Raw genomic sequence first — 15073 nt, 5'->3', positions numbered from 1 at the left:
AATGAGGACATTTAGATTTTACGTGTGATCATGTTTCCTAGATATATGGGCCATCGGCTGTATATTTGCTGAGCTATTGACTTCAGAACCTATCTTTCACTGTCGTCAGGAAGACATCAAAACAAGCAATCCTTTTCATCATGATCAGCTTGATCGCATATTCAGTGTAATGGGATTCCCTGCAGGTAATTTAATGTCACTAAGGGGCTTTACGCAAACTTTAATTAATAAAAAAATAGGTTGTTATAAACAAGTAAGACTGGAGAGTAAGCAAATATTACTGTTTGTATATCTTTGCATTTTTAATATTTGCCAATTCCTTTTTCTTTACACAGATAAAGACTGGGAAGACATTAGGAAGATGCCAGAATATCCCACACTTCAAAAAGACTTTAGGAGAACAACGTAAGTAGTGGGTATCTGGGACTAGTGGTAATTATGCTTTTAAAACATGATGATTGAGATCAGGTTTTTAGTGGCCTCGTTCAAGTGTAATGCATGGTTTAGCAATATGAGAAAGCACGGTAGCAAGTCTTGGGCATGCAGCTTCCCCCTCCTTGTTCAAGGGGAAGAAATGTGAAGGTTCTGGTCATGGATTGTAACAAACCATTTCCTGTTTTGCCTGAATGTGGGAAACTGTGGTTTGTACAAAGTTTCAGAGGAAATGGGAAACCAGTTTGATTTAAACTGCATCTGGAAGCTTCAAATTTCCTTCCCTCATATGCAGGGGAGTAAGAAAGGCTCATATGAAAGGCTGCATCTCACTGCAACAGGTCTCATTACACTAATCCATGGTTTAGTGCTGCTTCTGGATGTGGCCATTGTCTCATTCCTTCTTCAGGTTTTAAAATTCAAACACCTCCAGTGTCCAAACTGAATCATTGTAATGTGTTGTACATTGGGCTGCTTTTGACAAATGACTGGAAACTGTGGCTAGTTTAGGACATGGCAGCCAGGCTAAGAGCCTGGCTACCACTGTTTCCGAGCTCAGTTCAAGGGGTAGGAAAACTGTGGTCCTCCAAATATTGTTGGATTTATATCCAACAATTTGTGGACTACATTTCCTATCATCCCTGACTATTGGCCATGCTGGCTGGGGCTGATGGGAGTTGTCCAACATCTGCATGGGAGTTGTAGTCCACCAACAGAGTTCCCGTTCCTGGATTAGGATATCTGAAGGAGTGCTGTTTTCCACCTGAATCTGCCTGGCCTATCTCCCAGTGTGCCCCCCACACACACACCTTCTGAGGTTAATTGAAACAGGGCTTGTAGAGTAGTGGCCCTCAAACTTTGGAATTCCCTCCCTAAGCATATGCACCAAGCAACTCCCTTATTATCTTATGGGTGCACAGACTTTACTGTGTGAAGTCTGTCCTGTTCTCTTGGGCTTTTAGTAGCATTTGTTCTGCCTGTTAGGATATTTGCCCCCATTTGGATTTTTACTGTCTCTGGTTTGATTTTCTTTTACTTTTCTTTCTGTCACTGTTTTTGTAATGCTGTTCTATTACGTTTTATTTATTATTGATGTAATATTGTTTTATTGTATTTGTTAGCCTCAAAACTTGGTTAAATGGTGGGATATAAATCCATTAAATAAAAATAAGTATCGGTATTTTGTGACATGTCAAGTGTTAGTGCATCTCTGTATTTATTTTAATACATCCTGCAATAGACATCAGTTGCACATGTTATTTGAAGTAAAGAGGAATGACATTCATGTGTTACCAAAAATCTCCCCCACCACCTGCCTCGCAGGCATATGCAGACCAGTGTATGGACTAGTAAATAAAAGTTCGCGAAGTGTTACTTGGAATGTAAATCAGTATATAGTGTACCTTTTCTTTATTTTTGATAGTGCATTGCCCTTGTAAAATATGTCTTTTCATTTGAATTCCTCAGGTATGCCAATAGTAGCCTCATAAAATATATGGAAAAACACAAAGTCAAGCCTGACAGCAAAGTATTCCTTTTAGTAAGTTATGTGTTTGATGGTTGGTTTGTTTTGGTAAGTAATATTGCCATTCTTATAGTGCTGCTGAGAACTACTTTATTTTGTCATATTCACAACAGAATCCTATACATATCTAGTCAGAAGTAAACTCCATTGAGTTCAGTGGGACTCACTCCAGGGACGTTTGTATAGATTATCAGCCTGGCCTTATTCTGACAGAGAATTAGGATGAAGATGTACAGATTTAAAGACGTAATTCATTGAAAAGTCTGAATTCATTTGTGTTGTCTGTTACTCCTGTGATTTTAATGTCATTCATAGATCACTCGGGGTGATGGACAAATTGTCATTTACAAATTCTAAGACTGATTAATAATTAACAAGTGGCATGCACCCAAGAGTTTGTAAAGCATTCAAATGTGAAATTGCTGATTCCTGTACTGAATACGAGTTGCTGGGGGGCAATAGCAGGGGTCAGTTGTTCATCATCTCCTTGTGGGGTTTCTAGAGGCATTTGGGTGGCCACTGTGCTTAAGAGGGTGCTAGAGTAGATGGTCCTTTGGACTGAGTCTGCAAGACGTCTCTCATGTTCTTATGTCATGAGATGATAGACACAAGGGAAATATCTAAGTTTCATTTCTTTCTAAAATGCCTTTTCCCCCTAAATTATTAAATTAATGATAATAAATTAGAGATAAATTAGTGGATGGTGCACATTATACTGTATTGTACTATCTTCTGTATTTCTATATCAGGCTTCCCCAGCCTGGAGCCCTCCAGATGTCTTGGGCTACAACCTGCAACATCTCCCAGCCAGCAGCTTGCCAACTGGGGATGGTGGGACTTGTAGTCCAAGCCATTTGGAGAGCACCAGGTTGTGGAAAGTTGTTCTATAATAATAACCAGTACAAATGGTTACAACTTTTCTGTGTAGGAAACCCTCCATTTTCTTTGACATTGTTATAAGTAAATATTGGGCTTCATTGTGGCATATATGCCAATAAGTTCTACAGTGATATTCATATAAGCTGATTTTTCTAATATTATGTTATACAGCTTCAAAAACTTCTCACTATGGATCCTACAAAAAGAATTACCTCAGAGCAAGCTTTGCAGGATCCTTACTTCCAGGAGGACCCACTGCCTACATCAGAGTATGTGTCTCATCTATTATTTAGAGGTTTTTCTTTCTTCTGCTTAACAGTAAATTTTGCTCTCTGGGACCATTTTTAAATATATACAAGTAGGCTATGAGCCGGAATACCCTGTAAAGCAAACATACGCTGGCTACATTTTATTTCTTGCCTTTTCCATGAGGTAATCAATTTGATATAGGTCTCTAACTGGACAGAGATTTGCCTGCGAGTTGTCAGTAAAGTAAAGAAACTTGTAGCCTCTGAGGAGAGCCAGCAGAGGTGATGGATATCCTTTATTGCATTATTTTCAGGTTTTTCTCTGTGATGCAGAGGGTTGAGGGAGATCCCTGAGAACTGGGCGGCTCTACAAGTAGAGCTCTCATTTGGGGAAATTGCTTCAGCCCAATTTTCAGAAATCCCTCCTTCCCCGTCAGCCCCTGCATAGCCCAGCCTATTCAGCAGGGTCTCCTGACCTTCAGAGGAGCCGTTTTGGGTGGCTGGATAGGCTGCTGGGTGGAGGAGGAGGTGGGGAAGTCAATTTTGGCCAGCCCCATTACGCACACTTTTTTCTGGATCTAACCCAGTGGACTGGGTTATAATTCTGTCAGAGCTCAGAGACTTTTTTTTTGGTTATAATTCTCTAGTCCTATCTTGGAAATAAAGTTCCTGCAGTTTCATTAGTAGCCATAACAGTTAAAATAGATTTGAAGTTGGTTTAAAATTACACATGTAGACATGTCCTTCGCCGTTGTCATGGAAAAATTGTCATGACATTTGTTTGGCATTTGTTGGTATTTATTTGTTGCTGCTATTTATTATTGATATTGATATTTATTAGCTGCAGAGCAGCAGCAATAGGATGAAACCACTGACTGGTTTGGCTGTAATACTAAACTGTGGTTCAGCATTATATGCATTAGCCTTGGGCTCATGTGCTCTTTCCTCTTTCCTCCAGCATAGCCACAAGGAGGAGATTGGAAGCTTTTGCTTTTGTTTTCAGTTTAACTGTCTCCTCACAGCCATGCTGGAGTGGGGGAACTCACAGACCCAAGGTTCATTCATGTAACGCTAAAGCATAGTTTAGTGTTACATCCAAATAAGGCAAGTTTGTAAGTTAATGCACATTGATGTAACTCCATTTTATTCTTTCTTCTCTAGTGTTTTTGCTGGCTGCCAGATTCCTTACCCAAAGCGAGAATTTCTCAATGAGGATGAACCTGAGGAAAAGGGGGATAAGGTATAGTTCAGAGACCAGTTGACCAGAAATCAGTAAAATGGAATTATGGTTCCTCAGTTAGAAAACTGACAGACGCCAGGGGCTTGCATTGAACACAGATTCCTTGTTAAGACCATCCCAGCGATATGTCATGGGACATTATTGAAAAGTGTAGCATTTTCATGCATGATAACTTATAGGGAATTTGACTACTTTATATTGAATAATTTTCAGTAAATTTAGACACTATTAGTAGCATGTAGCTAAGGGAAGAAAGAGAAAAGGCCTTAAGCTGTAATTATCTGTGTCTTTGTGACATCTTTAAAGAGCCTGCAGTTGATGAGAAATATTCTTCCAGCTATTTATGCCCTATATTCTTTGTAGCAGTGGAGCTTGACTTGTTTTTGAAATAATTGTGGCTTCTCCAGTATAATTCGTTCACATACATATACAGAGCCCTGGGATATTGTGTACATATAATTTGGCCATTTCCTAGCCTTATTTTATGTCTTAGAATACAGATTTTCAGTATTCTTGATGAGATCAGTTGTGGAACTCCCTTTCCCTAGAGGACCATCATAAATGAGTATGTGTTATTGGTAACTCAACTGCAGGACTCCAGCTTTGTATATTGTTACTTTTTAATGTGATTGCTTTTTTGTTATTGTTGGCTGCCTTGAGCGCCATGCAGAAAGGTGGGATAAAAATACAAAAAAAGAATAGGGCTGCGCTTGGAGCAGTACTGCTTAGTTTTTGTCAGGAACAGAGGATGTTCCCTCTGGATTCTCACACCATTCTGTCTTGTCTACTCCCTGCCTCCGTTTCAGTGTGTACATGGGCCACTACACAAGACTGCGCAAGGGGAGTTGGAGCTCAGTATTGTCAATATGTTGACACCCAGCTTTACTTTGCATTCTCATCTGGCCTAGGATGTCCTGCAGTGTTGGTACTTAGTTACGGGGCAGACCAGGAATCAGATCCGGTGTAATTGTGCTTTAGTGCACAGTGCTTGCAATCAGTTAATGGCACCAAACTTGGGTTTGATATGGTGATGTCTGCATGGAACAGCAAGGCCACAAACTGATGCTGCATATCAGGATGTTTTTTTTTAAAATTATGGCTTGCCCAGTTTCAACATTCAGGGTAGGTAACATTGCTACAGACACAGAAAGATGAATCGCTATAATGAAATACCACAATATGAGTGTGAGCTTGACAGAAGTGGGTGGAGTTAAGGATACAGGAGTGTTCCAAAACTTCATATTTTTGGTGGCAGGGCAAAGGAAGAAGGTTCTGCATGTGTGAACTATTAGGGGAAAATGCAGAAAAATAATTTGCTTCTTTAGCAGTTGCAAATCCAGCTGTGGTCATCCAGCAGTTCAGCAAATGGTGAGCTGGAGTTTGTATGGGGATGGTGTAGATGAGACAGCAAAAGAGGGCAATTAATTTTTAGGGGAATACTTTCCCACTTTGCCTACAATAGCTCTGCCTCTCTAGACATAATAGATGTTAAACATAAAAAGTATTAAATGCACAGGTAATGTATGCATGTATAATAAAGATTTTTGATTCAGATTAAAAAAGTAAAAAGGAGCTCAAGATTGAGCTAGCGAGAGGGTGGGTTTTGACAACCTATTTCAAACTGGGAGTGGAACCAGTATTACACATACGAAGAAATTGTGTGTGTGTAAGAAAGAGTTTGCAGGAGATAAGGATAAATTTGGAAGTATCCCTGCAGAAAAGGATTGGTAGTCTACATGATATAGAATTGAGGGTGGAGTGGGAGCAAGAGAATAAGGGGGAACATATGGGAAGGGGTCACTGCTCAGTGGTAGAGCACATGTCTTGCATGCAAAAGGATACAGGTCCAATCCGCGGCATCTTCCATTAAAAAGGATCAGGTAGCAAGTGATGGGTGAAACATCTGCCTGAGATCCTAGACAGCTGCTGCCACTTCCCTCCGTAGACAATACTTGGCTAGATGAACAAAGTCTGACCTGGCATAAGGCAGCTTCCTGTGTCCATATGACAACAGAGAGAGCAAAAGATATAAGAGATTTAAAGAGCCTAATCACTATAGATCAAAATCTGGAGTTTATGAACTTTGTAGCAGAAAGCCAGGGCATTGTTGGTGAGGATGACATTACATGTCATGAAATATTTATTTATTTATTTATTTATTTATTATTTAGTCAATTTATAGACCGCTAGACTATATATGAAAAGACAACTTGATGCCACATAAACATTTGAAACGCGAAACATCTAAAAATCCTAGTAAATGTTTTCTAGTTATCCTTTCACAGGTATACTAATTAAGCAAAACTTCTGGTTGTCCATGGCTTTAAGCAGGCCTCGACACTTTGAGTCACCATGCTCACCATGGCAACTGCGCCACTCCCCTCTGCTGAGCAACCAGCCTTTCTCCCAGCATGAAGCTATGGAACTGGGCAGGGATCTTCCCAAAGACTGCACAGTGATCTCTGCCCCCTCCCCAGCACCAAGGTTGGGGGAAAGGCTGGGGGCAGTCTGGCTGCTTGGAGGCCTGGCACAACCCGTCTCAGAATGGTAAAGCTGGCAAGTGTCCTACCAGCGTTTTCTTCAAGAGAGACTGATGGGAGGCTTCCTTGGCCACTACTGGGCAGAAGTGCCCAGAGCAGTGCCACCCAAAAGAGGCCAAGCCAGTATGCTCCCCACCTGCCTTTCTAGCAGGAGACTTCCTTGGCTGCTGCTAAATCAAAGCATTTAGGGCACATTTACTCAGCAGTTGCTAAGCCAGCACACTTCTCCACTGTACCTTTCCTGCTCAAAAGGATGGCATAAGTGCAAGGAACAGGAAACTGGCTATCAAAATTTTTGGCTTGGCTAGCAAGACCAACTAGAAATTGTGGGTGCCTGGCTTTAAGGCACCTGGCTTGCTGTGTGTCTGAGCTGCTGTTGAAATGGTTTTTAAGGCAGTTTAACGTAATGGTGTGTTTTGAGCTGAGCATAGAAAATGAGGGCATATATTTGAAAGTTATTCCATAGTATTTTTTTAACCTAATGGTGAAACCTTTGAAATTAACACATTCCTTTTCATGCCTAACCTATTTCAGATATTTTAAACTTCTCAGACCTTAGTTGAACCCTAAACTCTTCTTTCAAAGGCCTTTTTCTGAAATGGTCTTTAGATAATTTGAGGTGTTAACAAAAGCAAATAAACCAACACCCCCTTTTTCTCTGGTTTTCATCAGGCTGTATTTCAGTCGGTTTAATTTCAGTCAGCTGCTTTGCACTATGATCTCTCGCCAGCAGCACATTCTTTTGGCCATAAATCTAATGCACAATTGCAAACTGTAGTCCTGTCTGACTTGACACCCACTGAAGAAGTGTCATTCCTGAATGTCATGTCATCTTTTGCAATAAAAGTGCAAACATGGCTTTAATTGTAACTCTTGGCAGTGATAACAGAGTTTGTATCATTAGGTAGAAATCCCTTTTGCTTTGTGTTTCCCATCATTCAGTTTATAATGAATCCCTTGTATTCCACTGAGAGACATGGGAAAAGAAATGTTTACACCAAAGCTGTCTGTTAAAAAATGGTTGTTTAATCATTACTCTACCTCACTGTTAATCACACTGACACTGATTTTATGAAAAGTAGTGCTAGTGAAAGTCTACAAACATTGAGATCAAGGGTTACAAGGCAAGGGAGGGACTGTAGATTAGGCATGAGCTGGTTTGACTCTTAAGAACCTGTTGCTATGCTGCCCTCCCTCCATCACCATTCAAACTTCCCTCTACCCCTTTATTTGCTTTGCAGCTCCCTCCAAGAGCACTTTCTCTCCTTTTAAACATACTTGGAAAACCTGTGCCCGAGTCTGGCACCGCTCTCCATGCCATGGTCTTTCTGCAGCCATCCCAAAGGTGCTTTCATCCCTGCTTTCTGTAGCAGCTTGCTTTCGTTACTGTCTATAATTCTGTCAGTATTGAACCATGGATTTGGACCAATATGGATGACAGTGGCTGTGAGTCACCCATAGCCAGATGATGAAGGAGAGGGGAGAGCTTAAGCTGGTATTTGTTTGTGTCCAGGATTTCAGACAGAAATCTTTCCCAGCCCTTCAGGATCTGCCAGGAATTAAATCTGGAACTTTCTGTATGCAAAACATGTGTTCTGTTGCCGAGCTACAGACCCTGTAAGGTAGGCTACACTATGAGAGAAAGAAATTTGCCTGGGATTTGAGCAAGGATTTGATAGTGAGTCTCCTCTGTCCACTTTCAGCACGTGATATATTGTACCAAAAATGTCACATATATATAAAGATAGGATCAAAAATGGCAGAGAAGCAAACCTCAAACTGCTACCAAATGGAGAATTTTGATGAATATGTCTCCCAAGTGAATTAGAATTCTGAAAAGTAGTTGGTTAGAAAATGAGAATTTAAGGGATTATTGCCCATGAAGAAGACATTGTTGAAATGTGTTGAACTGGTTCAAAGAAGTTTCATATATATTAATGTTAAACACCTTTCCTATATAATTAATTCAAATATAAATACTTAATTTGAGAAAAACTTGCATCCTGAAAACCTAAGCTATTTCAGTGAACTCCAGAATTGTCAATTGACCACTGAGAGGAGAGAATGGATTTCAGTCTACAAATATTACTTCTACTTTGACTAGTGTAGCAAAAACAGAAAACACAATTTTAGGTCATTTCTCTTGGCAATGGGAAAAAAGCAATGATAATGCCACTATGAATCTGTGATGTGTCCATATTTAGAATGTTATATACACTGATGCTGGGAAAGATTGAAGGCAAAAGGAGAAGGGGACGGCAGAGGATGAGATGGTTAGATAGCATCACCGATGCAATGAATATGAATTTGAGCACACTCCGGGAGAGAGCAGAGGACAGGAAGGCCTGGCGTGCTATGGTCCATGAGGTAACGAAGAGTCGGACACGACTGAACGACTGAACAACAACATACACTGAACAGGGTAAAGAAAGGCAACTAAAATGATCAAGAGCTTAGAAGACCTTTCTTTGAGGAAAAACTAAATAGTATATGTCTTTTTACCTATTTAAAAAAAGATTACTAAAGGGGAAAATAACAGGTTTATAAAACATGGTTGGGAAAAACAGGTTCAAATAAATGTTTCTACCTCTTGGAATTCTAGAAGGTGGGAGTGGAATGGATGCCTGATTCAAGTATCCCTTGCCGCTTAAAATACAACCACAGTCGCAGTAAGACCTTGGGAATCTTGATTAAAAAAAAATACTTGCTTTGGAAGGGGTTTTCTTAAGGCACACAAGCCTGAGATCAGGATTTTAAAACTTACTTTGGCTCACAGTGTTTAGCTGATCCTCTAGGATCCTCAGATAATAAAAAGAAAGCCAATATGGTGTCTGAAACAGCAAAGAAAACTAGAGGACGGATGGTGGCAGAGTTTCATGCAGCGATCACAGAAACAAAGGCACCATGTTATTCTAGCTTCAGTGGGCTGCAACCATCAGACTAAAACAGACAAAGTGGCCTCTAAACTAATGGGAATAGTGGCAACAGTAGATGAAGCCTTGGAGGAGACAAAAATACAGAGACTTGCACAAACTGCAAATGAGGTGCGACAAAAGGTTGAAGATCTTGAAAACAGGAGTCACCTTCAGAATAATCACACTTGCGGTATTCCTGAGTCAGAAGAGGGAAACAACATGGCAACATTCCCTGTAAATTCGATATCAGTGTGACTACTAGATATGCAGCTAGATGAAATCAATATTAAGCGAGCCCACCATGCCCTAGGCCCAAAGCCACGGGAGACCTCTGAACCCAGAGACATGATCATCTGCTTCGCTCGATTCACCATTAAGGAGGCACTGCTTCAAATGTTATGCAATTTATGGAACCTAAGCCCTGAAATGCTGTGAAAACAAAGAGCCTTCCATCCCTTCACAGTGATACTAAGGCAAGCCAAAATAAAATATTAATAGGGCTTCCCATTTCTCCTAATGGTCAATCATGACAGCATCATACATTCAGTGAGCACATCCCAAGACTTGTTCGGTTGTGGAGACTGAGAGCAAACTGATAGCACCACTCTCAAATCCATTTGTCATGTGCACAACCTACAGCAACCATTTTTAGGACATTTGCTCTAATCTTCTTAGCAGCCATTGTGAATAAAGCTACTTGATTAGCTACATGAGAATCCATATACTGTTGAACCAAGATTTGAAACTTCACTGGCATTCTGGTGGATATGCTCAACACATTTATAGCATCCTGCATAAATCCTGATTAGGCCAGCTTTATTCCACTTAGGCTGTTAAATATTGTCTGCCTGAACAGGACTTCCAAGCAGCCACTTGGACCCTCAATGCGTGCAAGGCATTTGATCGAATTGAGTGGACTTTTTTGTTGACATTATTTTTTAAAAATGCACCTAGGAGACCTTATAAACACCATCTCGGCACTACACCGAGAGTCTAAAATGACAGCTAGGGCCAATGCATACAATGCTCTCCCAATCAAACTTTACAGCGGGACTAATCAGGGGTGTCCGTCTGTCCTCTTCCATTCACTCTTTCTCTAGAACCTTTAGCAATGGCATTGAGAACTAACCTCAGCATAAAAAGGCTTGAGGTGAGTGGGACACAGCATCTCATAAGTCTGTTAGCTGATAACATAGCATGGCTTCCTACAGAGTCACTCACATCAATTCCAGAGATAAAAAAGGGAGTTAACGGATTACAGTGCCATGGCAGGATTAAAAATCAACTATACTAAATCAGACATACTTTGCATTAATATTCTGCTGGGAATACAACAACATATTTAAACAATATCCATCTTCTTGCAAAATCAAAAGTCGCTGAAATACCCCTGAGTGACCATCCATTAAATTTTTATCTAAATTAAAGCAGCCCAACTTTGATCTAGTCATAACGCACATTAAAACAGGAGATTAAGAGTTGGGGTAGACTCAGACTATCATTGTTTGGAAGTGTGGCAGCATTGAAGATATCTCTGCTTTCAAAGTTTTCATTCCTTTTCCAGGTCTTAGCAATATTAATACATGATAAAATGTATCTTATGTTGGCAAAAATTGTTTGTCAGCATTGTACATAAGGGAAAGAGAATGAGACTAGGAAGACGTATACCCTATAAAGGGTGAAGCTGGGTGGATTGGAATCCCTAGCATACCAAAATACTGTGAGACTTTCCAGTTATGGCAAATGATGTCCCAGGGAGAGGCAGACCAACCATGGCTACACATGGAACTAGCTATGTCTTCTACAGTTTCATGGTGGACTTTTCCCTTCCTCCCGAGTGTCTTGAACAAAGCATGCGAGAAGTATCCAATCAATTTCTGGAGCATCCCTCGTTTTACAGCTAGGACAAACAGGTGGATTTCAAAGGATGGGAAAAGAAGGGTTTGCCCAGGTTAGCAGATTTTCACATTAACAAGTGGCTGCTATTGGAACCCCAACTCAGAGAAAAACTGCATTCTCTACCAGTTGACTGGCTTCAGATGCATCAAGTAACATATTTAATATTTAGGAAAAACATTAGGGAGGAGGTGACCCAAACATTTACTCCACTTGAAGATCTCATAGTTAGGTTGTAGTTGTGGTGGTTGTGTCTACTGCCTGAGGATTTGGGGGAAGGGATCTTCAGGGAAATCTCATTAATTACAAAACAGCAATGCCAAAGAACCCTACAGTGGCTTGGGTTGGTACCTTGGATGGAGTAAAAGCAAACGTATTACATAAATATTTTATTTCCTTTTTAATTGTAGCAGGAAAACCACATTTGCAAGGCACTGGAAAGATAATACTGCAATTCCCATGGACATTTGTTCCGAAAAGGCATGCATTGCTTTAGCAGAGAAATTGACACACCAGATAAGACTTGTTCAGCCTGGTTTGCCTCTTGATTTATTTTTTTTTTAGTTTGGCCAGCTTTTATTTATTTCACAAACATCAGGGCAACAGAAGAATGCCACCCACTGCATATAACCTGTGGAAAGAACATTGAACTGCCCAGATGCTGGTGGCATTATGCATCGGTGGCAGAACACTGTGAACTCCGTCCTGTTGCTGTGATTCTCTTGAGGAAACATTTGCAAAGAAGGAATAGAGAGAAATAATACGTTATACATTATTATTAGTATTATTATTAGTATTATTATTAATATATTTGTTTATTCATATCCTGCCTTTTCCCCAATACTGAGACTCAAGGCGGCTTTACAACAGTAAAAACGCATACAGTTAAAACCTATAAATAGAAATATACAAAAGTTTTAAATAAATAAATCATCAGTAATATTAACATTATATAAAATATCAAAATTTTAAAAGACAACAAGAAATAAAACCATAGTATCCATCCATCATATTCTCACAGGTCCAGACTATCCCCAAAGGCCTGCTGGAACAAAAACGTTTTTACCTGCCTGCGAAAGCATACCAAGGAGGGTGCCACTCTTGCCTCCCTGGGAAGGGGGTTCCAGAGCCTTGGGGCAGCCACCGAGAAGGCCCTCTCCCATGTTCCCACCAAACAAGCCTGTGATGGTGGTGGGACCGCAAGAAGGGTCTCCACTGCAGATCTCAGAGCACGAGCAGGCTCATAGGGGACAATACGGTCTTTCAGATAACCTGGACCCAAGCCATATAGGGCTTTATAGGACATGACCAGCACTTTGAATTGTGCCCGGAAACAGACTGCTGTTTTAGCAGGGGAGTTGTATGCTCCCTGTAGCCAGCCCCAGTCAGCAGTCTGGCAGCAGCTCTTTGAATCAGCTGAAGTTTCCAAGCACTCTTCAGAGGCAGTCCCACGTAGAGCGTGTTATAGTAATCCAAACAGGATGTAACTAAGGCATGCGTCACTGGCCAAGTGAGACATCTCAAGGAACGGGCGCTTTAACTGTGCAAATGCACTCCTGGCCACCGCTGAAACCTGGGCATCCAGGCTCAGGGCTGAATCCAGAAGTACACCCAAGCTGTGAACCTGTGTCTTCAGGGGGAGCGTAACCCCATCCAGCACAAGCTGAATCCCTATTCCCTGATCTACCTTTCGACTGACCAGGAGCACCCCTGCCTTGTCTGGATTAAGCTTCAGTTGGTTTGCCCTCATCCAGTCCATTACTGCTGACAGACACCAGTTTAGCACTGGAACAACTTCCTTGGAATTAGATGGAAAGGAAAAGTAGAGTTGTGTGTCATCAGCATACTGGTGACACTGAACCCCCAAACTCTGAACAACCTCTCCCAGTGGTTTCATGGATATGTTAAATAGCATGGGGGACAAAACAGAACCCCAAGGAACTCCACAGGCCAATGGCCAAGGAGTCGAACAGAAGTCCCCCAGCACCACCTTCTAGGTCCGCCCCTCCAAGAAGGAATAGAGCCATTGTAAAACAGCGCCTCCAAGTCCCATCCCAGCAAGGCAGCCCAGAAGGATACCATGGTCAATGGTATCGAAAGCCCCTGGGAGTACCAGTGAAACCAACAGGGACGCTCCCCCTGTCTAGTTCCCGACGTAGGTCATCCACCAAGCCAATCAGAGCTGTTTCTGTCCCATATCCGGGTCAGAAGCCAGATTGAAATGGATCTAGATAATCTGTCTCATCTAGGAATCCCTGGAGTTGGGAGGCCACCATGTGCTCCAATACCTTGCCCAGGAATGGAAAATTGGAGACTGGCCGATAATTATCCAGTATGGTGGGGTTCAGGGAGGGCTTTTTTAAACAAAGGTCTCACCACCACCTCCTTAGGCAGGCTGGAACTCTGCCTTGACTAAGAGAGGCATTAACCACTCCCCTTACCCACTCGGCCAGTCCACCTCTGGCTGCCTTTATGAGCCAGGAAGGACAAGGATCTAGAACACACGTGATGGCCCTCACCTCTCCCAGGATCCTGTCCACATCCTCAGGCTGTACAAATTAAAAAGTATCCAACAACACCATACAAGCAGGAGCCAAAGTTAGATCCCCTGGGTCTGTACCAACTATAGAGTCCAAGTTAGAGCGGATTTGAGTGATTTTGTCTGCAACGTGCTGAACAAATTGTTCACAGCGGGCTGTTGAGAGGTTTAAATTATCCTCTTATGGGCTAGTATATAAAAGACCCCTGACCACTCAGAACCACTCTGCTGGACAGCTCTTTGCAGATGCAATAGTGGCAGAAAAAATATTTTCTTTGCTGCCCATATTGCCACAGCCCGTGTTCGATCGGATTCACTCTGAGTTTTCTGCCAACATCGCTCTGGTCATCTTCTCACTCATTTCATCACTGCCAGCTCCGTAGAAAACCAGGTGTGGCTCCACTTCGTGAGAGGGGACACTCAGGAGTGATTGTGTCCATGACCCTGGTCATTTCTCCATTCCAGAGATCAGCCAGGGCTTCAACAGAATCGCCTGCTGAGGCAATAGGAAAATCCCCAAGAGCCATCAGGAAACCATTCAGATCCATTAGCCTCCTGGGGCGGACCATCTTAATCGGCCCTCCACCCCTGCAGAGGTTCCGAGTGCCAGCAAGTCTAAACCCCACCAGGTCCGGTTTATAAGACCGTCATGTCCAACCCCCTGCTCAATGCAGGAATCCAAGTCGGAGCATCCCTGCCCATGACAACGGAACTATAGAAAATTCCTCCACTCTCAGTTCACTATCACCCCATCCAGCACAGAAAACGAGGTCCAGAATGTGCCCATCAGCATGGGTGGGGCCAGATACCTTTTGGGACAGAAGAAAGATACCTTTTGGGACACCATGGTTGTCATGGC

The 15073-nt window shown here is 41.9% G+C and overlaps 1 protein-coding gene across 9 annotated transcripts in view; it reads left to right on the top strand.

Annotated features, from left to right (window-relative positions):
* The window catches only part of CDK19 (cyclin dependent kinase 19), a 136619-nt gene that overhangs the window by 106240 nt on the left and 15306 nt on the right, over positions 1–15073 (top strand). For 5 of the 9 annotated variants that reach the window (XR_014786647.1, XM_084827292.1, XM_084827290.1 and 2 more), the window contains 5 exons: positions 42–185; positions 336–405; positions 1900–2005; positions 3008–3105; positions 4246–4324. Coding sequence is in view for 8 of the 9 variants with exons in the window: in XM_084827292.1 (XP_084683418.1) it covers positions 42–185; positions 336–405; positions 1900–2005; positions 3008–3105; positions 4246–4324 (497 nt within the window). In the remaining variant the exon portion in view is untranslated. The remainder of the gene's footprint in view (positions 1–41; positions 186–335; positions 406–1899; positions 2006–3007; positions 3106–4245; positions 4325–15073) is intronic. The other 4 variants (XM_084827293.1, XM_084827291.1, XM_084827294.1 and 1 more) reach the window with 1 other exon arrangement.

This window comes from Heloderma suspectum, chromosome 1 (assembly GCF_057233095.1).
Source record: "Heloderma suspectum isolate Gila_16-S chromosome 1, 16-S_ref, whole genome shotgun sequence".
Taxonomy (NCBI): Eukaryota; Metazoa; Chordata; class Lepidosauria; order Squamata; family Helodermatidae; genus Heloderma; species Heloderma suspectum.
This window is presented reverse-complemented; position numbering and strand designations above follow the sequence as displayed.